This window comes from Heterocephalus glaber, unplaced genomic scaffold (genome assembly GCF_053883595.1).
Source record: "Heterocephalus glaber isolate CG9 unplaced genomic scaffold, H.glaber_assembly_v1.0 deba00000071, whole genome shotgun sequence".
NCBI classification, from domain to species: Eukaryota; Metazoa; Chordata; class Mammalia; order Rodentia; family Bathyergidae; genus Heterocephalus; species Heterocephalus glaber.
In genome coordinates this window covers 24,286,308-24,314,279 of record NW_028258137.1, presented here as the reverse complement: position 1 = coordinate 24,314,279, position 27,972 = coordinate 24,286,308, and the positions used below count along the sequence as shown (strand labels likewise).

General features: G+C 33.3%; 1 protein-coding gene across 10 annotated transcripts in view; it reads right to left on the bottom strand.

Annotated features, from left to right (window-relative positions):
- Cdh8 (cadherin 8) overlaps positions 1-27,972 on the bottom strand; it is a 382,630-nt gene that overhangs the window by 69,544 nt on the left and 285,114 nt on the right. For all 10 annotated transcript variants that reach the window (XR_015449028.1, XR_015449007.1, XM_087205646.1 and 7 more), the window contains 2 exons: positions 20,638-20,759; positions 6,231-6,348 (listed from right to left, as the gene is read on the bottom strand). Coding sequence is in view for 8 of the 10 variants with exons in the window: in XM_087205646.1 (XP_087061772.1) it covers positions 6,231-6,348; positions 20,638-20,759 (240 nt within the window). In the remaining 2 variants the exon portion in view is untranslated. The remainder of the gene's footprint in view (positions 1-6,230; positions 6,349-20,637; positions 20,760-27,972) is intronic.

Sequence of the window (27,972 nt, the reverse complement as noted above, 5' to 3'; positions counted from 1 at the left end):
AATGCCACATATACCTAATGTTGTGTGGACAAAGTGCTGAAATTCATTCAAAATGTAAACTTCTGTGCTGAAAAGAGATGAAATGATTGTCAACTATGTTTAATACACTTTTAGAAAAAGAGAATTCACATAGACTGACAGCTCATTTTGCTTCCACATTCAATTTTAATCCTTGGTTGTGCTTTCCTCAGGACAGTCATGTTTGTTTCATATCCACAAAATCCCAAAACCTATTTCTGTGCTTGGAAATAGATGATGAATCAGTCAATAATATTATTTTTTAATGAAACAAACAATACAGTGGTACAAACAAAACTTGGCTGAATGAAAAACATTTCTCTAAGTAATTCTTTATATCACCCCTGATGTTCAACTGATCCCTTTGTTTTTCATTACAAGAATGTGAAGCAACATTCTCAAAGCAAAGTTCTCATAGAAAGAGTTCTGCCCTATGACATATTTAAGATAACTAAAATAAGCTTAAAGTAACTAAGTATGTGCCTTTTTTTTGTTTTCCTCTTTTAAAATTAGTATGCTCTGCAAGGACCAGAAATCATTGCTAGAAAATTGACAGAGAAACTCTGTTGCAATTCACAACTTTCAATCTCATTCTGACAATCACACATATAAATCTATGCTGTGTATCTAAATTATATCCCAGTAGCCAGTAATCTCAGAACTAAATTGTCTCCTATAACATACACTGAAAGATAGATACTGAGGAGAATTCTATGTCTGAGCAGAGTAATAATTTTAGAATTTCTAATATTTATAAAAGAAAGTCTTTATGGCTGCAGGTACAGTTGCACTACGGTTTAAGAATGAAAATATGGAAACCAGAAAATAACAAGAGGTTAAGCAAAGGATATCTCTTTGTTTTCTGCACCTAACTACACAGCCACACACAACTTAGAAGTACAGATCTGTTATCTATTTTTCTGAGTTTGCACATTACCCTTAATTACAGTTTATGCGACAAAATGAAACATAAATGGGTTTTTATTAACAACATATTGCTAGAAGCATAAATAATAAATTATGAATTCCAAAAGCAGAAGTCTTTGGATCATGTATGCATAATGCTATTTGACATATTTGGGATGCTTTGGAATTTCTGTTTGATGTAAATTGAGCACCACTTTTTATTATTATTCTTTGAGGAAAAGTTCTGTGTTCCACAAAGGTGAGATCTGAAATTTACATTGGCAAGCTCCCATAGTCAGGGTTCTTCCGAGAAATTCTACTATGTGAGCAGGGTGGACAGTGTCACCATATTGAAAACATAGATATATAGGTTTTAATTATCACACTCATTTAAGTATGATTCCCCGGAAAACCTAGTAACAATGGATCTGCTGTAGCTGAAGGGATGAGAGATCTTGTAAAAGCAATGTAAAGAAAAAAAATGTCATTTATGAATGTCCTTTCTTAGCTTCAAAGCAGCCTGGAGTAATGGAAAATCTTACACAGACTAGAGGTGGCCAGAAAGAGCACCACTCGCCTACCCAGGTGGCCTTCTTTCCTGTGTGGATCAGCAGGAAGTTCTTCCAGGTGCAATTCAGCCTGAATGGGTATACGTGGCTCAAGATAGGAGACAGAGTGAGTGACCTGAACACAAGAGAGGGGTCCTAAGGATTAAGTGGAAGGAAAGAGGGTTGGCTCTTTCTGGCTTGGACTCAAGGAAACCTATTTTCATTTTCAGGCAACAAGTTTTCATTTTCTAACAAGAGGAGCCTGAAATAAGCTGAGGGTAGTCAAATGCACATAGAAAAACACAAACTTGATGTACCAGAATGGAAAGTAACCTTCAAACATGGGAAGCCAGATGTGGAAGAAGACAAATTTCATTATGGCAAAGGAAATGTCTGAAAAAATAGAAAAAAAGGAGACCTCCACATTCAAAACTAAATCCAACAATCATGGAGATATTTTCATTGTTCTTCTTTCCTGTCTGATACGCCTTTATAAAAATCTTTTTGTCTTTTTATTACATCTTTTAGATGACAATACATTACAATATTCCAAAGCAGATTTCTTGGTATGAATTATAGCAAGGGTCAAATATTGATGAAGCCCCTTTCAAAATTATCACTCACCATTAAAGACTCCTAGAGTAAAAGCTGCAAAGGGACTTGGTTGACAATGTTATGCCAGAGGATATACAATACAACATGAGAAGTTAAGAACTACTACCTTCCCATGGAAATGATTTTGTCCCATTTATTGCCAAGTGATTTTTTTTCTTAGAGATATCCGTGTTTACACATAATCCACCACTGAGCAGATATGAATTGTTATCCTGATATAATGAAGGAATTGAAACTTACAGCAATTTGTCAAGACTAAGGGTGTTTTTAAAAGTGATACATCCACAAGTTGGAAGAATGATAAAATATATACAGTTGAAGTGTGCAACATGCTTGAGATAGAAATTCTTAAGCTATAGGCTGAATCTTACTGTGAATTGGTACCTGTTAGTAACACTGAGGTAACACAACCCATGCACATTCTCAAGCTCTTATTAATATCTACATTATTCAGATCAATTATCAAATTAATGCCTTTAGAAGGAGCTTCTCATCAATGAAATTCAAGTCTATTAGGAAATATCAAGGAAAAAAATCAGTATCACTAGGTTCTGTGGTTCCCTTATTGTTCTTTCTTAAGCACAAACAAGATCAAACCATGCCCATGTTCACTGTCTCTCTCTTTCCCACAGGCTGTCCTTAGAGAGCAGAGCTTTTTGTTTTTCCTCATTTATTTGTGTACATGATTCAAAAATTCCAGTGTAAACCATCAAGATTCCTATTTCACCAGGCTGTGCTCTAGCAACTACAATGAAATTTTTTAACTACAAGGAGCAGGCTGGAGAAGAGCAGATTTCTGAAGACCTCAAATTTCCTGCAAGCAAGATATTTCAATATCTGTAAAAGGTCCCCTTATCTTTTCTGTCTTGTTCAATTGAATTTTGGGGTATTTTCCATATCCACAGTTAGAATGGGAGCAATACTAAAATGTGGTCTGCAAACCTCTTTGTTTAAGTTCATCCAATGAGAAGCTGGGGAAACCAATATCTGAGATATTTAATTCAAAAACTTGAGGTGCTATGATTTTTTGGTGTGTACATGTCATAAATGACTCATCATATTTTTGACCTTTACTTTTATGTTTCTCTATATTGAAGGTTGCCTTCCTATTCTGGCAGAAATATGATTCTCATATATTTAGAAGGAGAATTATTTGTGAGATCACCCAACTGTGTAGGATAGAAGAGATAGCTCATTTCTCTCTTTTTTTTTCTTTGATTATGAACTAGTTGGCTGAAAATTGCATTAGGAACAAGCAATATAAGAGAGAAGAAAGATCACAATAATTTTGATCTGAAAGACTTGGCTGAAAGTTTCTTAGAAAATACCAAATACTTGAAAGTACCTCCCTTAAAAATCAACTTACACAGGAGAGTAATTCTTCCATAAATTATGGATGTGAATATATTGCCAAACCTCAGACATTTTACATTGTTCTGTTGGGCTGAAATTTGTAATTCATAATGATGTGAGTGGAGAATCATCAACTCCTCACCACGGACTCACCATAAGAAGAAATATCAATTTCAAATATGATATACAGTTGTATTTTATTTTTTCATGTTTCTAACATAACCTAGGTGAATATTACAGTTTTAGAGTTTTTATTATTTTCATGTTCTCCCATCATTAATGATTAATTGGCAACAGGCTCAAAAATATTTGGCTATCTACCTACCTACTTAAACCAAGACTGTAAATTTGACAACCACCTTCTATTATGCTACTTGTTTCTACATATTAAGAAGTCACAAATTATTCTTTTTATATTTTAATAGTGACTATTCAGATGGCAAAGAAGTAGTGGTATATGGAGCAAAAAGAATCATGAATTTCTGATCTATATAAAGGAAATAGCGCATAAACTTCACATATCTTTTCCAAAGATATATGAGTTTATGATTTATTTTTTGAGGAGATGTTGAATATTTGGATTCTAAATCCAAAATCGCTGTGACCATATGTCCTACTTTCTACAAGACAGCCTTGGTTTATGATGTTTTTCAGATATAAATATAAACAGCAACTCTTTTTGCTGTTAATAAAAAAAGACTCTGTTGGAATAATGAGTTATATGGCCACTATTTGCAAAAAAATGAATATATAACTTAAAATAATCATAACAGAGTCTCATACATATCCTGAGTCATTGTGCATTTTTAATTTTTCAACATATAAAGAAAAATCTATTAGAAAAGTCAAAATTATAATTTCAAATTTTGAAGTTTTTTTCACAAAGTCTCATTATGTTGTTTGAACTTGACTTGTAGTCACTATGTAGGCCTGATTGTCCTCCAGTTTGCAGAGATCCTTCTGCCTCAGGCTCCCAAGTTCTGGGACCACAGGTATGTGCCACCATGTCTGGCTAATATGGCTTCTATTTTCTAGTTCCAAAATAAACCATGATCTACATTACTTCAAATATTCTACTGCAGGGTTTACTGAAATACATGATGGGGCAGAAGGTTTCCTATGATTACAAACTCTTCCTGTTTATTCCAAGAATTAGAAAAAAATGAAATTAATTCACTGTAAGATTAAACTTCTTCTTAGGTGCTTTTAAATATGGGTCAAAATTACACTTTCCCTGGCACTTAATACCTTCTCATTCATCCAACACTAGTATATGGAGTTCAATCCAGGGAAGAGCTAGAATAAGCATATCTTGAAATTATGCGCTGGACAGAAAATACATACAACCTCTGAGTATTTAGAATAGGAAACATTTTTTTTTATGGAGAATTTTAAAATTTAGGGTATTTCATATACAAAAATTATTTTAGATTGTGATTATCTCATTGTTCAAATAAGCATGGACTTTCAGAATAGAATGCATTGACTTTCAGTTCAGTTTGGAGATTTTTGCCCTAGATAAATTTATGTTACTACCATTAATGAAAAATCTTGGCAGTATTAATAGATGAGAAAAAATATGTTCTTGGGTTGGAGTTCCTAATTAATGGTGACTAACAAATGATCATTCAAGTTTTGAAGAGAGAGAACAAGATTCTCTACCTTTTGTGTTTATAATATAATATATAAGCTAAGTGACCGATATCTTTATAAGGACTTCTCATTTTCTTTTCAGTTATGTAACCACCTGTACCAAAGCAAACCCAAAGAACTAAATAGCATTATGTTTAAAAGTAAGGCCAGAATATATTTGGTATGTTCCATAAAATGTAATTGCATAAGGAAATTTTTCTCAAAATTTACCACCTACTTTTAACAGAATATACCAAAAAATCCAGATATCATGGACCAAATTTGACTCTCCTAATTGAGTAAAGCTGGTATATAAACAATTCAGGAATTAAACCTATGCCTACAGTAGAGCCAAAAAACAGCCTAAAGTAATACTTATGTTTTGCTAATGTTCTTCAAGCAACTAAAATGAAATCAAATACATTAGAATCAAGTTAAAGTTAAAAGTCCATGTTAAATATACAGGAATTTGGGAGAAATAATTTGCACATAACATAGGCTTTTAAAAAAATGATCTATGACCTTCTGTAAAATAGACAATATTTTCTTAAATGTTAATCCATACTGGGTTCTCAAAAGAAAAAACATAATGGATTAAATATTCTCTGTGAGTGAAAGACTTAACACTAAAATCAGCTTATGTTAACTTCAAATAATACTGATAAGAAATGCCCTTCAAGAAGGATTTTCTGACCTAATTGCTATTATTAAAGTTGGAACAGGCTTAAAACAAATACTTCTAATGTGTTCCCACAAATGAGGAAAAGTAGAATGGACATTCCCTAAAGACCTAGTAAACATTCATTTAAAATTTAACAGCTGCAAAATGCAAGCCAGTTCCTCCTCTGATAGATATCTTAGTATCTCAAAGTTTGTGGAAACTTTCACAGGGGTTAAATTGTACTCTGTGTTTTATAAAGTATGGTGATTGAGGTATTCCTTAGGATAAAATTAATTTTCATGTGAACAATTTTCTTATCTATTATTTCAATATTGGCAAAGGTAAGTGATGTAATTATCTTGCTATTCGGCTGATAAACTGGATTTCTACTGCTCATGGTGAACAAAAATAATTTAAAGAATATTCTTGTTCTGTTAGGAAACTGCATTTTTTTCCAATTTACATTTGACCCTATTCCACACAGTGTATATATTTACCTTCATTTTTCTTGATGGTGAAATTTGGATTGTTGACCATTTCAGGAAGAAGACTGTATAAGAAATAATGTCCATTTTTGGGTTCATCTTTGTCCATGGCGCTTACCGTTTGAATGACCTGTAACATAAAATTGACATCAGCATTTCTTTTTTCTCTTTTTCTTTTTTTTTTTTTTTTTTTTTTGTTGTTGTGCCAGGGATCAAACTCAGGTCTTTGTGCTTGCGAGGCAGGAGGCAGAACCACTGAGCTAAATCTCTGGCTCTGACATCAGCATTTCTGACTGGAAAAAAAAGGTTGCTGTTGCCTTTAAAAGCTTAGTGATACTCCTATTGTGGTTGGAGACTTTGGCCCCAAGACCAAAGACAATTTCAGCTTTCTAAATTGTCATGTATAGTTTGTGCCAAGAACAAGGAGAAAAATTCATCCCTTTAAAACCTCAGCTTTGATAGGTTGATGAAAATTAAGAACATTACCTTTGTGTCCATTTGGTGTCTGTGGCTTGAAATAGCAAAGTTAAGTGTATTTGAAAATTCCACTGGGCAATTACAGGTTTCTTTCCAATTTGAGTATTTATGGGCATCTAGAATGAGATTTGGAATTGTTACAGTGATTGCAGTGTTGCTCTCCAGAGGATCTTGGAGGAAAAGGACTTAAATCTTGAATCCTCACAGCTCTTTTTTCATTTCCCTCATCAGGTTACAAGTGTTTGCCAAATAGAGTGGTCCTCGGCAAAAAGCATCACTGCAACAAACCTTTCTGATGAGTCACATCTGTTCCCTCCCAATAATGAATACTGTTTTTAAAGCTAGTGGATAACATATGCAAACAATGCTTTGGAGTGTATCCCGAGATGAATAAATTACAGGGATTAGAAGAATTACTACTGTGCAGAGAACAGTTTAGATAGACACAAACACTTGGAATCGGTGACTACTCAATGTGCTTATTTCATTTGCAGTTACATTAACTCAGGGCTAAGTTGTTTCTTGGGATTTCAGAAACTTATCTTAATTCATATTTATAATTCTGTGATATTTATCACTTCAACATGAAACACTTGACAAGAACTAATGTAGTAAAAGTACAGGTTATACTTTTATTGTAAATAACTACAATGTAAATTCTATAAGAAGTACCAATCAAGCACAGTAGTAAGGGGGCTAATAGATTTAACATAACAAAGAGTAAGAGTGAAATGCTCACAGGTTTATGAAAGGATGTAGCCATGGATGATGCTGAATATATTATGTCTGTTTCAACATTTACATGGTCTGATAGAAAAATATAGTCTTTGTTTAAATTTTAAAAACTTTTCAGTAAAGGACACATTGCCATTAACACCCTCCTCCCCCAGAACAATACTCTACTTCCAACTCATTTATCCCATCATCTTGCCACTTTCTGAAGCATTTCAGTAAGTCTTCCTTTATGAGCACTGTCATGGCTGGCTTGATGTTTTGAAGCAATTCAAAATATTCACCTTGCATGGCTATTTTAACTTTAGGGAAGAGCCAGAAATCGACAGGCTGTCATCCAGTGAATAAGATAGATGAGGACACAATGCAATGTTTTTACCTGCCTTCAGTTGGATGTTACACTTTTTATCACAACTTACAAAGACACCCAGGAAAGAGGACTTCCAGAACTACCTCAGAAAGTGACGAGGACAAGGCGATAAGTATGTTTGAAGTAAGGAGAAATATTTTATGGAAGATAATGGCAATGTGTCTTTTACTGTTATAAAGTTTCAAATTTAAATATTCACAATATGCTTCTGCCTTTTTTTGTGTTTCACACTGATCTTTGCAAATTTCATTAAAAAGAAAAACAATTAATCACTTCAGTTTGCAAAAGGGTTACCATTATTTTGTGACTACGACAGAAACAAATGTGAGAACCATAATTTCAGATCTTTTAGTAGTTACAGTACTTTACATTGTATCAAGCACATATATAAATTTGCAATGCATTAAAATCTTTTGATTTTTAATTCTCCATTTTTTTAAAAATAAAACATTCTTTCTTTGCAAGTATTTGAATTTTGTTAAGAAACTTGTAGCCTAGTTATGTTTTTTAGCTAGACATATTTGTAATTAGTTTGATGATATACCAACATTAGATAAAATATAACTCATGGTTAAGACAGTAAGGCTGTCAGTAAGAGAAAGAACTCGGAGTGAAACTCCAGATAGAAGTCACAATTAGATAGAAGTCACAATTTTACTCTGCTTTTTCTGAGACATTAAGGAAGTTAACATTCTGAAACTCAATTTCTTCCTAGGCCTAAAATACAAAAGGTGCATATTTTCATGGAGTTCTTTTGATTTGTGATGTAAATGTGGGTAAATCTTTTAAAACATTGTCTTTTTTTCCTACTAAATGTCTCATAAGATGTTAGTCATCTTCATTATTGCTTTATTATGGTCATTTCCACTTATTAATGACATGGCACTTTAATAAGTCTAACAATGGTGGTTATTACTCAAATAAGGGTGCAGTCGAATCCGATTAGAGAAGGATGAAATAAATTATGCTTACTGTAGATGAACACATAGCATATTTTCCTTGACCTTTAAGTGCGGAGAGAATTTGAAGGTTTCTATTTTCATTAAAAAGAAAACAAATATAAAAGTACAAAAGGGAAAATTTGAAATAGAGATAACTCATTGGGACAGCATGAATGTATAAATATATATCAGAAAGAAAACATGGATTCTCCACTTCACAAAGGAACAACTGTGTTGGATTTTCATGTTACAAAGTGAAGGGACTGACAAGAGTCTTTTTGTGAACAGTTTTAACAAACCCTCCCCCATCTATCCAACTTGTACTCCACAGAACTTCTCTTCCTAGGTGCAGCTATTAAAGAGCATGTGAGTGTATGTGAAGTGTAAAGACAAATGAAGAAATGATTTCTTGGTAATCTGGAGTGGAGATCAGTCATAATTAAGTATATTACCATTAATACAGTTTCTAAAACATTAAGCATGAAAAGTGTGCCTAATGCGGGTGAAGGTATCTCAATGAGGGAATGGTGACTAAGCCACCATAACCAAAACAAAATATGCAATAGTTTAGCTTACCGGAAGTAATACAACTACCTGTCATACTACATCTCAGAAATTTTGTCTGAATATCCTACTGGAATTGATTATGTTTTCTTCCACCATTTATGGAAACCAGGAGCTCATTTGACATACAATTACTTAGTCCTTGCCCCAAAACTACTGAACCAGAAGGTGTCAAAGTAGAGTCTAGAAATCTGCAAATTAAACAGCTTTCTGGATGATTCAGATGCACACTCAACTCCAAGAACCACTGTTTTGAGAAAGGAAAAATATTGGTGTTCACAGTTCCCTCATCATTACTCATCAAGAGAGTTTGTCTTGTCTAATTTATGTCAAGCTTGTCACATGATGAGTTGGGAAAAAAGTGGTTAAAATGGTGAATCTTCAAATCGTCTTCCAAATATTCCATAAACTCACTGTGGTAAAGATTCTCAGTTAAGCCATGTCTGACATTTCATTTTATTTTAATGCAGATAGCCATAACCTAGGCATTTTGTCTAATATCACATGCCTAGTAGGTCACTGGAAGGATTCTGTGTCATTAAAATACAATAAGATACTCACATTAATAAAGCTGAAATCTTCATTGATGAAATAATACCAGAATACACTTAACTTTAAACAACAGGAAAAAAAGCAGGTTTATTCAAGGAAGTGTATCTCTAAAGATGCATATTGTGTGAACAAGCTGCATGGAAGGTAAACAGGAACTGTCCAGTTTCTACCGTGATCTATTGTGGCTTCAGTTAAGTTTTAAAATAATTAGATGACTATTTCATAGGAATGGTATAAAAATTTCTGGAGCTGATAAGGATTTTTAAAATATGCATCTAACCTTCAGTTTAAACACTCCGCTTTGTACTGATAAAATTAGTATACAACTGAAAAGTCAAATGCTTAGTTACTTAATACAAAATTTATTCAATTTCAAGGAAACTGAAAGCAAAATATCTATCTCTATCAGAAAAAAGAAACATCTGGGGTGTCAGGAAGAAGAAATTCATTCCCGTTTATGTTTGAATTTCGGTGGGAACAGACGCTGTTCTTGAAACCACAGACTTAAAAACATTTCTAAAGCATGGCACTAAGTACATTGAGAATTGTATACAATAACATGGTTTTGACTTTAAAATTAAATATTGTTCATAATTTATACATAATTCTATATCCAAATTTAATGGGTTGAGTATTTATTAAAACTTATTTTAGAATAATTTACATTAGCTAAAATATATTTAATAATATTAGGGTATCACTGCCCTTAATAACTGTTGAAAGGGCAAGCAGTCAGGAAACAATACCTTTCTGATGATCTGATTTGCTAGCAAGCATAACAGCATCATGGGATCTATTAGAACAATGCCCATGAGTTCTTGTAGATATGATTCATTGATTTGTTCTTAGGTGCCAGGCCTGATAATCTATGAGGTCCCCTCTCAGTGCTATTAAAACAATGTTTGGCACATGGCAACTATTTAATAAGTACTGACTAAGTGAATTAATGGATGGAAGAATAAATGTAGGATGGCAGGCACATATTAACATCATCGCTAATCCTCCCAATGTATTGAAAAGCACTGAGAAACTTAAACCTATAATCCATCAAAAAATTGTCTCATTCCTGACATGCCTGGTTACAAATTCATCTCCCCTCCCTAATATGCCAGTTTGCCTGAAAGTTTTGTGAATTTCATTCTTTCAGTTTATGACTTTATATGAAATTTGGCTTCAGACTTCAATATTTTGGAGAATGTGTAAAGGTGACCCATCTATCCTGCTTGTTCATGCCCTTTGGTTCAGCAGTATAAAACTCCTTCATTGATTCTGATGGATAAAATCCATTTTCAAAGGAACTCTTGGAAGTCACAGTTCTCTCTAAGCATGGGCAAGATGAGAGAGGATTATTCTGTGGCAAACATTTCAATAGTTTTCGAGACCTCAGGGATATATGTCTGTTGTGTAGGAAGACTTGATGATGACAGAAAACCTGGAATCTGCAATTGAAACACACTCAATTTCTCAGGTAATGCTCAAATGTTCTGTTCATGAAATCCTCCAGAAATGATGTGAATTGAATGATGATGTAAAAGGAATCAATAAAAGAATGGGAAGTCAATGTTGGTACAAAAGGGGTTGTATAATTTTTTTAATTTTCTATTTTCATCTGTTATTGCTAGTTTATCAAGATTAACTTTCCTGGTATACTAATGTCTGTTTTCTATAGTAGTAGTTTCAACTTACAAAGCAATATATCATCCATAAATGAGCTTTACATGGCTCACATTTATCAAGATTAAAGTGACATTGTATAAAGATACTTATGGGCCCATATATATGAGAAGAAAGTTCATGGCTTTACTTATGATGTCCATAATCAAATAAAAAAGCAAAGTATGTTGAGGGCTATATCTTAAAAGGTGTGGGGGTCTTGAAAATGGGAATTATGCATACAAGAAAAATCAAGTTATAACACTGATGGTGAATCCAAACAATACAGATTATCCTCAATTATTTCAAAACTGTATACCATAGTTCAGATGTAATCACAATCCATAACCATCTGAAAGATATTCCCAGAATGTTTTGGATAATTTGCAATGGTAATCCAGTCTATACCAAGATGTCTTTTTATTGCCCATTCGCAGTATCTTTCTATGTCACTTTTTTCTTGCATAAGACATTTTGTAGTAAGAACTACATGTACTAGATGACCATTTAAAGAATGTAGCTTAGAGCCTAACCTAGGGAATAAGACAGCAAAAGGAAGTATGTAAATTTCTATATATTTTTTTAACACTAAGTGAAGTCTTCAGTCTTCTAGGTGGACATCTGGGACTTGTGCCCTCTTACAAACACTGTAGATCCTTTGACTTTTTTTTTTTTGGTGTGGATTCTTTCTCTCCCTTTACTTTTATTGACATTAAATTGTAGTAAAAATAATATAAAATAAGGGTATTGAATTCTTTATACAAAGCTAGGATTTGCTTCTTAATTCTACTTCCAGTATTTCTTTGCTCAACTCTGCATATCTTATGTATTTATATATCAGTACTTAGCAATATTTTTAAAAGCCCAATCTTTTGCCAAGATTTATGAATCCTTCAATAACTAAATTTTCTTAGTAGAATAAAATCCACAGTTCACAGCATAGCTTAGACATATCAATTCTTCTTTCAATGTACTTTCTTCTCCACTTCCCACTCTATTATTTCATGAAAATATAATATTTAAATTAGAAACTTTAGTTTCTATGCTGAAAATGTTGTCTATTATTTATATCCCTGAACAAGATTTTTTTTTTTCAACTGAATCCCATCGACCAATAATTCTATAAGTTTCTCTGGGGGATGCTTGAAAGATTTTAAAATAAACTAAGTTTGACAAAGATCAAATAACATATAACACTTTTGGAGGGTTACAAATGCAAGGGAATCTTACAGTTCATCACAACAAACAGAAGATAGTGTTGTTTGTTTAATTCAGGAATTCTTCATTAGGTAAAATACACATACAAATAGATAAAAACACAACCACATACACACACCCCACACACCACATCACATCATATATTGATGTGCCACAGCACATGTTTTTCTCAGAAGCTCGTTTTTAGATATGCTAAACTCTAACACTCCACATAAGACTTAAAGGTCTGGAAGACTTTTTTAACCTCTGTGTGAAACTGTTGCGTCTACATAGCATCGCGGTTATAGCACTATCACCATTCATTTCTTTGCCTTTCCAAGAATATGTTAGCTCCACCGGTACTAAATTGCATCCAGTTTAAGTCTTTAGCAGAAAACCTAGTCATTAAAGTCTCTTTCTAGGGTCAGTACGACTTTCTTCAAAAAGCATGCTTCTAATCATGGGACCTAAAAACAAATGTAACAAGCATATCCATGTACCCATCTGTCTCCCATGTTAAATTCTAATTCAATAATTCAGAGATTAAAGAATAAACAAGAATATACTAGTCTGTAATTGCTCAATATTTTTTGTTTGTTTGTTTTATTTTGGGGTTTTTTTGGTTTTTTTGGTACCGGGGATCGAACTTGGGTCCTTGCGCTTGTGAGGCAAGCGGTGGAACCACTTGCCCAAGATTTTAAAATCATCTTTTACACAACTTTCTCGTGAATCACCAATGTCAGTTAGATTAGGGACCAAGTAAAATGTGTAGCATTAATATTCACACAAGAGAGTCAGACAGCTCTTCCAGAGTTTACAAGCATAGATTCTTAAAAGATTTAGACACTATATGTTTCTGTATGTTGATCCAGTGAATTTGAAAGAAAAAAAAAGACAAAAAACTAGCCCACAAATTCATTCAAAGAATAAAGTGTGAATCTTTTCCTCCTTCGCCCATGAAAAGTAAAACACATGCAAGTGATCATAGGAAGAGTTTTTCCAATACAGGGTTATAGATTGTCCTCTACCTTACTGACTCATTCAGGCATCATTTATAGTGTGTTGTTTTACACTGGGTCATAAATATATAACAATAACAATAAAACCTAACACATACAGTATTAATAAAATATATTTTGCTTTATACTATAAAACTGGTTAAAATGTATACAAGATGAGTATCTCCCACTGAAAATGATTTGTTGTATATTTCAAATGTTTTTCAAATTTTGCATATTTTCATATACATACTGAAACATCTATTCATAAATATAATAAAATATCTTCAAGATAGGACTCAAATTTTAAAAAGAAATTTATTTATGTTTCATGTATATTATACACCGTTAGTCTAATGGTTATTTTACATAATATTTTTAGTTTGTGTGTATGTTGAAATATGTTGTGCTCTATATGATTTATTCAAATATTGTTTCATGTATTTTATTAATTTACCATCTTCTAACTCCACCCAAAATGGTATTTTATGCATTTTATAGAGGCCATCAATTTAATCTGTTTCAAAATCAATCCTGACTCCCTCTTGCATATGCAAATAGATCATTAAAGATGCCTGCTGGCAGGAAAGTTAAAATTAAATCTCCTATATTTATTATTTCACAAGAGTTATAAAATACCATAATTTCATTGTATTCTTTCATGTTTATTAGAAAAAAACCCCACAGAAGCTGAAATATAAATAAGTAACGTAAAAAAAACCCATCCATTGCTTTTGCTTATCAAGGGATAATTATATTTATTTTTTGTATAAAGTTTATTTCCTTTCATTTAGAGTTGTAGGAAATGCTTTTGAATAAAGTGTGCAACAGGTTGAGGGGTTGATTTTTTTTTTTCTTTTCAGCCAATGCTCACTTTTGATCTTATTCTCATGGTTATTTTTCTAAGAGACGTGTCACACTGGCAGTGGAATTTCCAGGTTTTGGAGTTTTGTTAGTTTGAGAAGCATTATGAGATCTTAGAAAGTACAAGTACTTGGTACCTTTGAGAGCTGATGTTCAAGCACGTCTTTGTCTTTTGTCATGGCTGCAGGTAAAATCCCATATTCTTTTTTCAGCCTCAGCTTCCATACCTGTGAACTGTGGTTACGAAAACCAAAGACCCAGAGTACCAATGTTGATGGTACAAGGAGTGACCAAAATATACCATGAATGATTGAATCTAAAACTTTATTGCAGTAAAAGACACATTGGAATTAATCCCCTTTAAATTCTCCCCCTCAGTTTGAACACACTTTCTCCTTCACTCTTGCCACTTTCTGAAGCAGTTCTGAAAGTTTTCATTCCTGAGTGTCTTTATGAGGTGTGATCAAAAATATGATGAATGTTCCTGCTTGGTGCCATCCAAGAGAAAGTCAGACTTACAAAAGATTTACAGTGTGTCCTCATCCACTTTATGTACTGGATGTTGCACCATGCATCTTCTAACTCCTCCTCAAAATCAAAATAATCATAAAAGTTAAATTTTGGATTGAGAACATTCATATTGAGTTATGCAGGACAGCACAATCAAAGGCTCATGAAAGAGGACTTCCAGAACTTCTTCAGAATTTGGCAAGAACAATGAAATTACTGTGTTTGAAGTGAGAGAGTTTTGTGAGGGGGATTAATTGTTATGTGTCTTTTACTATAATATGTTCTTTTTATTTAATTTAAACATTCACCATATTTTTCATCATTTAGCATATGTTAAATGTTTGTAGACACTATTTAATTTACATAAATAACCAGCTTCCTAAATTTCTTCTGTTTGTCTCCATTACCAACACCCTAGACCAGCTTACCATTATCTTTTACAGGCACAAGCTCTTAAATAATCTTCCTACTTTATTGTGTTGGGGTGTGTGGGTATGTGTGTGTTTGTGTGTGTGTTTGTGTATGTGCAGATTTAATTGGCCATGATATTCTTTCTGTCCGATCTACTTTTTGCTTATTACACTCTAGCCAGAGATTCTTCAATTCTTCCACCAGACCAACGACTCTCCCTCAGGGTCTTTGCATGTGCTGATACTGCTGACAAGCCTCCTTTTATACCTAGTCCTTTCTCATTTTTCCAATTTCAGCTTAAATGACACATACATAAAATGTAACTTTCTCTGACAACACTATTATATCCTTGCATTTTCTTTGTTCTCTGTCTAGTTGCTTTAATGTTTATTTCAACCCAGTTTTAAAATTTTTTAATTATGTTTTTTATTCATTCCACTCTCTTCATAATCTCTCTCCCTCATTAAGCTTCATAAGAGCACTTCATTTTGCCTTTCATGTTGTCTCCACAGATTGGCTTACAATGATTAGCATCTTGTAGATGCATAATAAATATTGTTCAATAAATAAATAAATAGGTTTCTTTTATCCAAGGAGGTTAATATGTGTATTGTGTGTCTGTGAGTAAAACAATTGTTTCCATGGTAATACCTGAGAAATTAATTTTTGAAATATTTGTCATTGCAGAATGAAATGAATTATACATATAATTCTAAGTTTTTGCAAATATCTTATATGTGTCAAACATAAGCTAGACACATATCACTAAGAAATATGAATGACTATATTTTTTGAGCTGGGATGTTCCCATAATAAAGTTTTTATTGTTAGAGTATTGGTGGAAATAAAAGGATGATATTCAAGGAGGTAAACCAAAGGATTATTGTTCTGTTTTGTTCTTTTTTTTATAAGCCAGACGTAATTATATGGCACTAAACAGCAGATTGCAGCCAGAAGAGACAGTGTTGAAGCTCCAATTAAATTCAGTATCTATAGTTACAGGAGAACTGTACTGTCCTGAAGGAAAGAAGCTCTTGAATAGACTGTTACCTAACTTTCCAATTTTCTGAGACTGAACAACAGACCTTGACTCACACCTAGAAAGACAACAGTCAGTTCAGTCCCTTGGGTTGACAAATCATCTGGAGCCAGTTTCTCTAATTCTGTGGACTAACCAGCACCATGTAGCATTACCCAAAATGAACTCTTGTGAAGAACATAAGATAGAGAGGAAGCTCTCCAAGGTGCTCTGGCTGACACTGACACCTGCTGTTGTTCTGTATTCTTCTTTCAAGCTTGCCTCTGAATATGATGGTGTCAAGCATACTGAAAGCAGATACTGGTTTCTCCACATTTGTTTCCTGTGCCCTCACCTTCCAGACAGATTACCATTCTCTTCAGACAGAATCTGGATTATCCCCAGCTGACCCCTTTCCAGTACTTGATAGACGTTCTCTTTCCCCAGTAGAACATGTCCTACATTAAGAAGTCTTTTCATTGAGATATCTCCATTTCCCCTCACCCCTTTAGCTTCTTTTCTTTCCAAAGTGTTTGAAGCATTTTCTTGCAAATTTATCATTTCTAATTTAATTACATATCTACTAGAACATTCTATGATGATGGAAGCCTGAGTTTAAGTGTTGCATACCATTAAATTCCGGGGACCCAACCAAGCTGTGCCACATATAGCTAGCTGGTGTGCAGTTAACTTACTGACAATAACTTAGTACTATATTAGACATATAAACTGGCAGACGTAATTTTGCTCTCTAACTTTGGAAACTTCACTTCACACCCCATTTTTGGATTAGACAATAGAAAAGTATAAATACAGAGTATTTTTTTAAAAATAACTCACTAAACAGAGAGACAAGTAATTTGTGGATAAATACATCAGGCCTATATCAGAATCTATGTCAGAATCTACAGCTGTACAAAATCTGATATCTTTGACTCAAGACAAATTTTCTCAAACTATTAGATATTATTTTTAAATAGAAGTAACTAGTTTGGCCCGGGGATTTAGCTCAGTGGTTCCGGCACCTGCCTCGCAAGCGTAAGGTACCGAGTTCGATCCCCGGCACAAAAAAAAAAAAAAAAGAAGTAACTAGCAACACCAACACACTATATTAACATTTAATTGTGTAACAGCAGGATTACTTAAAAGAATTCTAATCAAAACAAATTCAGGTTGATTTTGTGTAATGGACTGTGACCTCGATTTCCCTTTGGAGATGATTGTTACTTTCTTCATGGAACAAATTCAAGGGATGTTACCTTTTTTTGTTTCAGAATCATAACAAAGTGGTAGGAGCAAGTATGATTTCCAACTCTACCTTGAAAGTGAACCAATTTCTCTTTTAACATACATGCATTATGAACAGAGTTGAATGTCCAGAGAAGACAAAGGAGTTGCCTTTTCCCCTTATTTTGAATTCTGATTATACTTAAATGAGTTCAGTTCTGTGGAAAAGAACAAATTGCAATGGGTTCTCTGTATTTATGTGAATGCCCTCAATATCTCAACAATTTATACAGACTGATTTTTTGATGGCTCGTCTGTGATTATTGCTAAAGATCTCCAGTTGCACCCAGGAAGCTGTTTACCTTTGTATTTAGCTTCAAATCCACACTTTCCGGGTGAACAGGACACTTGAAAATCACCTGCATTCCTTTTCTCAGGCTATTATGAAGCAGACATTAATTGTAAAGAATATTGCGATAACTATGAATTTCTTGCTAATTCAGTTTTTGACATTTCTCATGACAATGTGATCATCTGAGAATGAAGATTCTAATTCCAAAGTGAGTCAGCTATCGTGTAATATTATGAGAGGTGATTACAAGTGTCTCCATGCCAAACTTCTATAAGTGAACAATGGTGTGAATAACAAATCCAAATTTTAGAAAATATAAAAATTATATTCTTAAACATTAAAAGTGACATAAGAATAAGAAATCAAATATGATTTATGGCTGACTTAATGAGTTCAGATTATTCAAGAAATTCATCTATGCAACTATATATGCCTAAAAACAGCCAGTCATATATCCACAAATGTCAGTAAACTGTGTGCAATGGATACACACACAAAGCATACACATTTCTTCACAGAATGAGTCACTCATTTTGATTTGCAAAAATCATAAAACAAAGGATTAACTTTTTTTATTTGGATCCTGTAGAAAAAAAGGTAAGGAAACAATTTATTTTTCTCTGAAGATAAGATCTGCTGAGAAATCATTAAAGCCTTGGAAATGGTCAAAATCCACAAGGAAAAACCTCCAGATTGCTAGGCATCCAAGAAGCATGCTGGTCAATAACACAAGTGAAGCTAATGTTGAGTTTGTGGAATATCAATGCCATTGACTTTCTGAACTTTTGTGATGAGTCCTGCATGAGTAATAAAGTTTTATTTAAATCCTAAAGTATTTTACACTTTCTGTGTGATATAAAAGGCTAGTTTGTATTTGTAATTGGATATATTACCCCAGCAATTTTCTTGTCCATGTTAACAACCATACCCTTGAAACCGTATTTTGATCAAACTGTCTTTGCCAAACAATTCACTATCTTAGCTAAATGATATTTACTACACACACACACAGACACACACACACGCACACACACACACCACTCTCAAAGGATTGCAAATGAAGATGTTCAAAAGATATGATTAATAGAGGACAACTCCTCGTGATAAAATTAAGAAACAATTGTGCTGTTAGAATATTATGTAAAGAAAAATGTATTCCTGCTAAAGCTGAATGTTTTGATGAGATAATAATGTCTAGATGCTTAAAATAAATGAATTTCATTACTAGGATTTTAGCTTTGTGTGTAGGGGAGACATCTTGTATTTTGGTAGATGAATACGATGGTAACCCTTCACATATGTGAGAGCAGTCTGGGAGAAAATCCTCATAGTCTATGGCCGGCATTACGTAAATTCATTTTTGGTGATGATTAAAGAAAAACATAGAACTATAGTGCTATTCCTTTCTTTAGAGGAAGAAAAAGCTGACTTTTTTCAGGTAAGCTGCTTGGCAAATAGTAAGTTTAATTCTTAACACCCACATGAGGCACAAGAATAGTTGGATTAACAACTCCAGTGTCATGCTGTCAGCTGCTGTTTATTTAAATTAAAATGTCACCATCCAGAAATAAATTAGGAAGTTGAAAAATGATAAAATTTTTAAACATACAGTACTTTGGTACCTTGTTAAAATAAATCTATTACATTTGTGATTTTGTAGAATTTTACATAGACTATTTCCATTTTGACATTCAGAGTATATAGCAGGTTCTTGTTTTTATTTTTGTTCTTGCTTCTTTAAATTTTCCTCCTTACCACCCTCTCCCTCCATTTCTTTCCTTTTTTTTCTTTTCTTTCTCTTCTTCCCTCCTTTCTACCATTCCTCCCTTATTTCCATTCCCCTCCTTCCTTTCCCCTTTTCTTCCTTCTTTCCTTCCTTCCCTCCTTCATTTCTTCCTTCTTTGCTTCCTTCTTTCCTGTTTTCCTTCTCTTTTTGTAATTCCATCATTTTTTCCTTTTGTTTATCTTTTTGCCTTTTCCTTTGTCTTCAATGTCCTTATATATACTATATGAGGTGGGTGAAAAGAAGTGTTCCATCATTACACAATTACTGGGTATTTTACATGCATGTCTAACATATACTGTTCAACTCATGTTTAAACATATCTACAGATTTCAGTGCTCACATCCTAGAACTTCCTTTCTTGGGGTCTACTATTATGTGCTGTTCATATATTTAATAGAAACAGAAAATCTCCTCCCCATGAGCTTTTCAGCTGCTTCCTGTTATTTGAAGGTTAAAATTTAGGCCCTATCTTTCTAAGACAATTTCCAGTTAGCATTCATATCCAAATATATTTTTAGATAGTGATTTGGCTCTGGGTTCATGGCATAGTAGGTTTTTCCACTTTTGGGAGCCAGTTTGTCATAAGTAGGAAGAGAATTAACAACTGAAGAGGATAAATATGCTCTTTCTGTTTCCATTTAGATGTGTTTGTTGCCTGTGACTTTGCAAATCATAAATAATGCAAATGTGCACTAAAATGCAGGTTAATTAAATATGAGACAGTGGTATACAAACATATTCAGCATTAACAACATGGAGATATTTACTTGGCCGGGTTTTCCATTTTCACATAAAAATGCCTCATATTCGGATGCGAATTCAGGGGCGTTGTCATTGACATCCAGGACTTTAATAGCAACAGGTACTCGTGATATCTGACTGTGGTTCCCTATGGGAAGGAAAAAATACAATCAGCATTGGAGGTATTTCAGTTTTACGTGCAACTCAACTTTCTCTTTCTGTATCTTTTTCCATTTCCCTTAATTAGGATGTTCTCAACAGGGTGATTATGGAGTCTGACAACTCATTGAAGAAATATATCAAGTGTTTAACTACTTTAAATACCATATGTTATTATTTCAAACACCATTTGCTGGAGTTTAGCTTGAAAAAGACGATATATCAATAAATTCCAAAACGTTTCCCTGATGAAGCAAGCTTTATTTTACTGGTTAATTCCATTATGTAAAAGAAAAAAAATGTGTAGGCAAGAAAGATATATCTTTGCTTATTGTAGTTAGCAAACAGGCCATTTGGTGCTATTATTTGTTTGGCTGACTGTATATATCTTATATCTATGAACATATGTATAGATATCTATATAGATGTAGATATATAGATATAGATGTATAGAGATGAACACTGAAAACCCACTGTAAGGCCAGAACCAAATCACTTGTTGAGAAGGGGATCTTAATAATCACAACAGAGATAAAATTAAAAATGGGAAATTACATAAAATTTGTAAGTTTAATTTTTCTTTCACAATTTATTGGGATAATTTTAGATAAGGTCAGCCCAAGTTATTTCAATCTTGTCATTTTCATAAAGAATTTCACTATTGTAAATAGGTAATAATCTTCTATTCTTTTTAGGTCAATTCTTATAGTGGAAATTCAATGTATATCCTAATCTATAGGTCTTTTAATTTCAAAATTTAAATATATATGTATACACATATATACATGCACACATACATAGACACAGAAATCTGACCCATTAATGCTGACTTGAACCATGTTATTTTTCCTTTATAACACATGCAATAAAGTATGACTCTGATTGTCCCAAGTAATAATCTTGATCTGTTATAAATTATACAGAATACATTGGAGATACCCAATTATTTATCTTTGTTTAGGTAGTACTGAATTTTTTATAAGTAAGCCAGGGAAAAAATGTTTGGCTTTTGAATATGAACAGACTTACATTTGCTATATCAATCTTTTTCTTTTGACAAGTGATTTAAGTACAGAGCTCTAAAAACCTTCAGATAGATTCTTATTAAATATAAAAATAATTTCTAAACCACACAACAAAAAATTGTAGCCAGGCTACACTTTTCAGGTTATTTAACCCTACATGCTATACCTCAATATTTGAATTTAATTAATTACTCTGGCTAGTTTCTAACATTCTAAGTTGGCTAACTAAGAATGCTCAATTCCTATCACTTTAGTGATGCAATATAACCCACTTCCAGAGAATCAAGGTGGTCATATCAAATGTCTCACAGGTTACATTCTTTATCTTGTGCTGTTTTATGTCTAATGAATTGACTCCTTCTTCATTCAAAGAGAAAATATGTACCTTCCTAGTTTTGATAGAAGGAAAACTCTACAAAATGCACAACATAATGTCTCTAAGACAAAGAGCTGACATTGTATGCTTTCTACTCAACAAAACTGTGCAAAGGTTAAATTTAATTGTAATATAGTTATGTCCTTAACAGTGTGTATCTCTTTTCTGCTCTGACTAGATGCCTAATAGCAGCTCCTGAAAAAGAAAAAGAAATAAAATGTATGCAATAAACAAATTTGAAGCCCTCTCTTTGCTTTCTACCACCTACATGATCCTTAGCAAATTGTTTAAGCTCATTTTATTCCTAAGGAAATGGAAACTCAAGAACTTAGCACTTAATTTATGGAATTATTAGCACGTTATTTATGGAAATATTATAGACACTGTATGAGAAAAACAAAAGTGCTTACATAGTAATGAGGACATATTCAAGGGCATTGTAGCCATTGTCTTTTGAGTTTGTCAACCTAAACAGTACCATACTTATTAAATGTCTATGCATCTATAATGGGCAAAATATTTCACATGATTGTATTCCTACTCAAATAGAAATAATTTCAGTAATTAAATCCCTATAGTTTAAATATGAAAACTGACATTTAAAGTATTACATGCCTTCACCAGTATTATTGAGCTAAAATCTAACACTGAAATGCAATTTGGGCCTTTCAAATATGATCTATTTTCACAGGACAACATGGATGAAGTCATATGCATATGTGTATGTAATCAACCAACCATTACCATTTTCTCAAATGTTTGTTTGTTATAAATAACTATCTCAAGATTGACCAATATTTGAAGGTTGATTCCAATATCAGGCAACAAATCTAATGGACTGAACTACTACTAATATTCTGAAAATTGTGCTCATAATTTAAAACTTTCCCTGAGATACTGCACTATTATGCTCCCATAATAATGCCCACATGCCATTTCTTGTTAGAAAAGTCCCTTTAATTGATTAAATTTTTTCCACACTTCTCTGTATTTCAATTTAAAGAACTGTTGATTTCTTATTTATTTTTATATTATGTATTTTTCTTTTGCATTTTATACACCAATACTTGTGTATATAAATAACTACAGGGAATTTCTATTAGATAATTTTATATGTGACCATCCACTTAATAATTAGCCATTGATCAACCTAGACTAAATATACTACATGTACAGAATAAAATGAAAAATATATGTACAGTCTAAGAGAATGGAAAACATAAAGAAAAGCTATCCTACTCTTTATAGAGTATTTTGTTACTTCTGAAGAGCAGAAAATCTAAATTTACTGAATCAGATTCAAAAACAATGATTGACTGGACCACGTCTAGAAATATGACATTCATTATCATTACCTTCTCTCATTTGTACACACACATGGACATGTGAATACACACAAAAACACTATTTTAGTAAAATGTCAATTATATCAAGGTCTATGTTCTCAATTTTCACTCTTTTCTTACTTTTTTTTTTGGTACCCTGGAATGAACTGAGGACCTTGTGCTTACAAGGCAGGCACGGTGCCACTGAACTAATCCCCCAGCCCTTCTTTCTTACTTTTGCAGTTTCTATAAACTGCAAATATCTCCTAATCCTAGCTGACCAGCAGGGGGTAAAATTCAAGCATGAAAGACAGAAAAGCTATAAGAGCACCTTTTGGGAATAAATTTCAACATTAAATAATGCATCTTTTCTCACATATAGTATCAGGGCCAGGGTGGTATTTATTCCAGAGACCTTGAAAAATATAATCAAAAACTTGTTAGAATAATGGTAGGATCAGGGAGCTATCAATTAATGTTGGAAGATGATGTATGACAAATAATGTTCCTCCAATAAATCATATTCTATTTTTATCAGCACCATCTACAATCAAATAATTACTTTCAATGTAATGAACAATGGGCACTTCAGAAATTTTTTGTTTACTGGTTTAGTGTGGTTTATTGGAAACTCAAAACTGAAGTCAGAATGCATCTCTCATAACTAAAAAAAGCTCATGGTATGCATTTTACATATTATGTTTAACCCAAATTCAACTTAATTTTTCACTTATTAATTAACAAAATTTACTGAATTAATTAATTAATGTCTTGTTAGGTTGTCTTGAATAACTTTTTAGGTGTTTTCTCCCTCCTCCTCCTCTTTCTCCTCCTCCTCCTCTTCCTCCTCTTTCTCCTCCTCTTTCTCCTCCTCCTCCGCCTCTTCCTTCTTTTCCTCCTCTGTCTGTGAGTTGCTGGAGATAGAGCCAGGGCCTTGTACATGGTATGCAGGCCCTTTACCACTGAATTACATCCAAAGAAATCCTTGTTTTTCTTTTACTGTTTTATAGTATTTTTCCTTAAAAATTAAAAGAGAATCTAAAGTGTTCTTATTGTAATATAGAGTGATACACTTAGAGTGTTGCCAGATCATTAGAATTTTTATAGTTTTGCTTTCCATGTAGAAGAAAACGGTCAGTTAAATCACACTAAGAATAATTTAATTCTTCTCCTTTATAATTATTGAATTCCTTACTATGCCTAAAGATTTAGCCAAAGCCACATCTTCGGTGGGGGGGGGCGCTTTTTAACAGTTAATATCTGTTTGTTGGTTTTGTTTGGTGTTTCTGAATTATTTTTGATGTTGTATGTAGTTTTTATTTGTTTAGATTTATGACATAACAATGTGAGAAATGCCAAAGACCAAATCCCTAGAAAAAGTAGTGAGAAAAATTTTTTAATAACATCTCTTGAAAAAGTCTTAAGGGTCACAGCAAATAAAGAAAAAAATGTTTAACAAAATATACTGAAATATAATAAGGAAGTCTGCACTAGATGAAACAAGATCTCTTTACTCTCTCCATCTACACAGTTTAGCAAGATAGGAAACCCACTGCAGACTAGTAAATCAAGAACAAACTGTACATTCTCCACCAAGCTGTAATTCAGAGTCATCTCCGCACACGAAGGAGAACAAAGATATTAACATTTCTCATTCTATCCTACTCCCAGTTTCTGGGGGTAAACAGAAGTGGGGATGGCTTATTCCACCAAGTGTCAGCTATTGGAATGACCTTGGGCCAAGTGCTACTGAGAATACTGGATTGTGGTCACCCTTGCCATGGCTGATAAAGAAGTTTTATGGGAGGATAGCTGAGCCAAGGAAACCAAGACTACCACCTTCTCTTCTCAGAAATAGGAAATCCCAAGCAGGACAATGGTTTGGATATGGTTCTAGAGTCCTCCATGACTTCATGTGTTGAAATGTAATTCCATTTTGAGATATCAATAGAATTTAAGTGCACATGGTAATGCATACTTGTAATCTGAGCTACTTAGGAGGCTGAGGGAGGTGCAGAGCGAGCTCATATCCAGCTGGGAAACTGTCTCAGATTTAAAAATACAAAAGAGGTCTTGAGATGTAGCTTAGTACTCCTTGGGTTCAATTCTCAGTATGGGGTGGGGGAGAAGGGATAATATGTAAACATGTAAAGTTAATCTGACTACAGTGTTTAGAATTAGGGTCTTTGGAGAGTGATCAGGTTTAGATAAAGTCACTAGGGCAGAGCCTCTAAGACTGCATCCTTCTGGCTTTATAAGTGGGAAAGAGTTCTCACAGATAAATAAACACATGCACACTCGTTGTCTCTTGCCTTTGAGGCTCTATGCTACCTCAGGACTGTCAACAAGACCATTATCCAATGTGGCACCTCAACATTGAACCTCCAGAAGTATACATTAAGTACAATTATTTTCTTTATCAGTTAGCCTGACCCATGGACTAATAATATCACCTTAAATGATGTTCCAGAGCCATGGCATAGAGACTTTTCCTGAGAGCAGAAGTGATGAGCAGGCTATAAAGCAGAGGCTCTGAATCTTTTATGAAGGTATAGTATACAAAGGAATGTGAAAGTGAAGTGTGAGATCTTAAAACAGTGCTACTATGCAAGGCCAATGGGAGAAATTGGAAAATTTGATAGCTTAATTAGGGATATAGGCTAAACTGTACTTTGCACCATTGTGAAGATTACTGAGGAAAGACTCATCTGGTAGGTGAGTCTCTTCGAAACTGTTCCTTCAGAAAAACTCAAAGTTTGAATGGATTAGTCTTTGGAGCAAGTTATCAGTCAAGCCAAATTTGAAAAACCTGGAACAATCAACTGACAATTAATGGAGGCTTAAGAGGGAGATTTGCTCAAAGAGCCCTGTTAAAGGCAGTTTTTCCAGGTATTTGTAGAAATACCCAAGTCCATGCCTCCTGAATAGAAAGAAGCTACCATTGGATGGGAAATATATTTCACTAAAGTAAGCCAGCAAGTCAGTGAAAAATACATAAATAAAACAAATAAGTAAATAATAATAATAACAGTCCTGGGAGCAGGGATAATAACTGGTGTTGCTACATTGTATTATCCAAAATGAACAGGGTTTTGTTTTTCGGTACTTAGGACCTTGTGCTTGCAAGGCAGGCGGCAGCACCACTGAGCTAAATTCCAGGCCCCCAAAATGTCCAGTTTTTGACAAAAGTTAAACACACCAAAGTAAGCAAACAGAAAACCATGACAAATATATCAAAAAAGGTAAAAAGTAGCACATGAAAGTGATTATATGTCAGATCTAAGAGTGAAAGGCATTCATTAAAAATATGTTCAAAGTACCAAAGTGAGTCATAAATGAAAAAAATAAAGGTCTGATGACTATGTACATCAAATAGAAAATGCCATGAACTAGGTAAGAATTATGTTTTTCGAGAAGCAAGTAACTGAACAGTTGAAAATTAGCATAACTAAAGTGAAAACTTACTAGAGGATCTCAAATGTATGTTTGAACTGGTATGGAAAAGAATTAATGAACCTCAAAATTAAATGAACAAAGATTATGCAATACAAAGAACAGAGGTAGGGAAGAGAATGAAGAAAAATTAAAAGAGCCTCAGAGAAATATGAGACAATATTAAACACCCTGGCATGTGCACAATGGGAAGAAGAGGAGAGGAGAAAAATGAAAAGGAAACATATTCCAACAAATAATGCTTGAAAACTTCCCAGATTTATCAAAAATCCCAGTGTACATATATTGAAATTCCTCCAACAAACTCCAAGTAGGCAAAACTCCAAAAGATTCAGAGAAATCTAATGTTAAAAACGTTAAAAGTGAAAGCAAGAACATTTTCAAAGCAAAAAAAGGGCAAACCAAAGAAACAGCCAACAAATCTCCTCACAAGACCAGCAACTCATTTCTCATCAGAAACTGTGGAAGTTGTAAGATACTGAGATAGGGTATCTAAGTATGAAGAGGAAAAAACTCTCAACCAAAAAATCCTTTATTCATCAAAACTACCTATAAATAATGAAATTGAGATAAATTAAAATTCCTAGTTAAATAGAAATTTAGAAATTCTATTACTAGGATTCCTCCACAACTCCACAAGAAGTGATAAAAAGATTTATGTACTTATTCTTCACTTAAAAACTTATAATAATTAAAATCTACATAAAAACAGAAATGATAATTATGCAATTACAAAATATTATATAAATGTCTATTTATTTTCCTGTCTTATTGTAATAATTTTAAAAGCAATAGTTTAAAATACACAAACACATATGTACACACACAGACATACATACGTAGTTGGATTTCCACATCTGAAGGTCCATATATGCAGATTCAACAACCTCAAATGGAATGTATTTGACAAAAAGGAATTAGATCTGTACTGAACATGAATAAATTTCTTTTCCTCATTACTATTCCCTAACAATATAGAATAACAACTATTTATATGGTGTTTGCATTGTGTTAAGTATTATA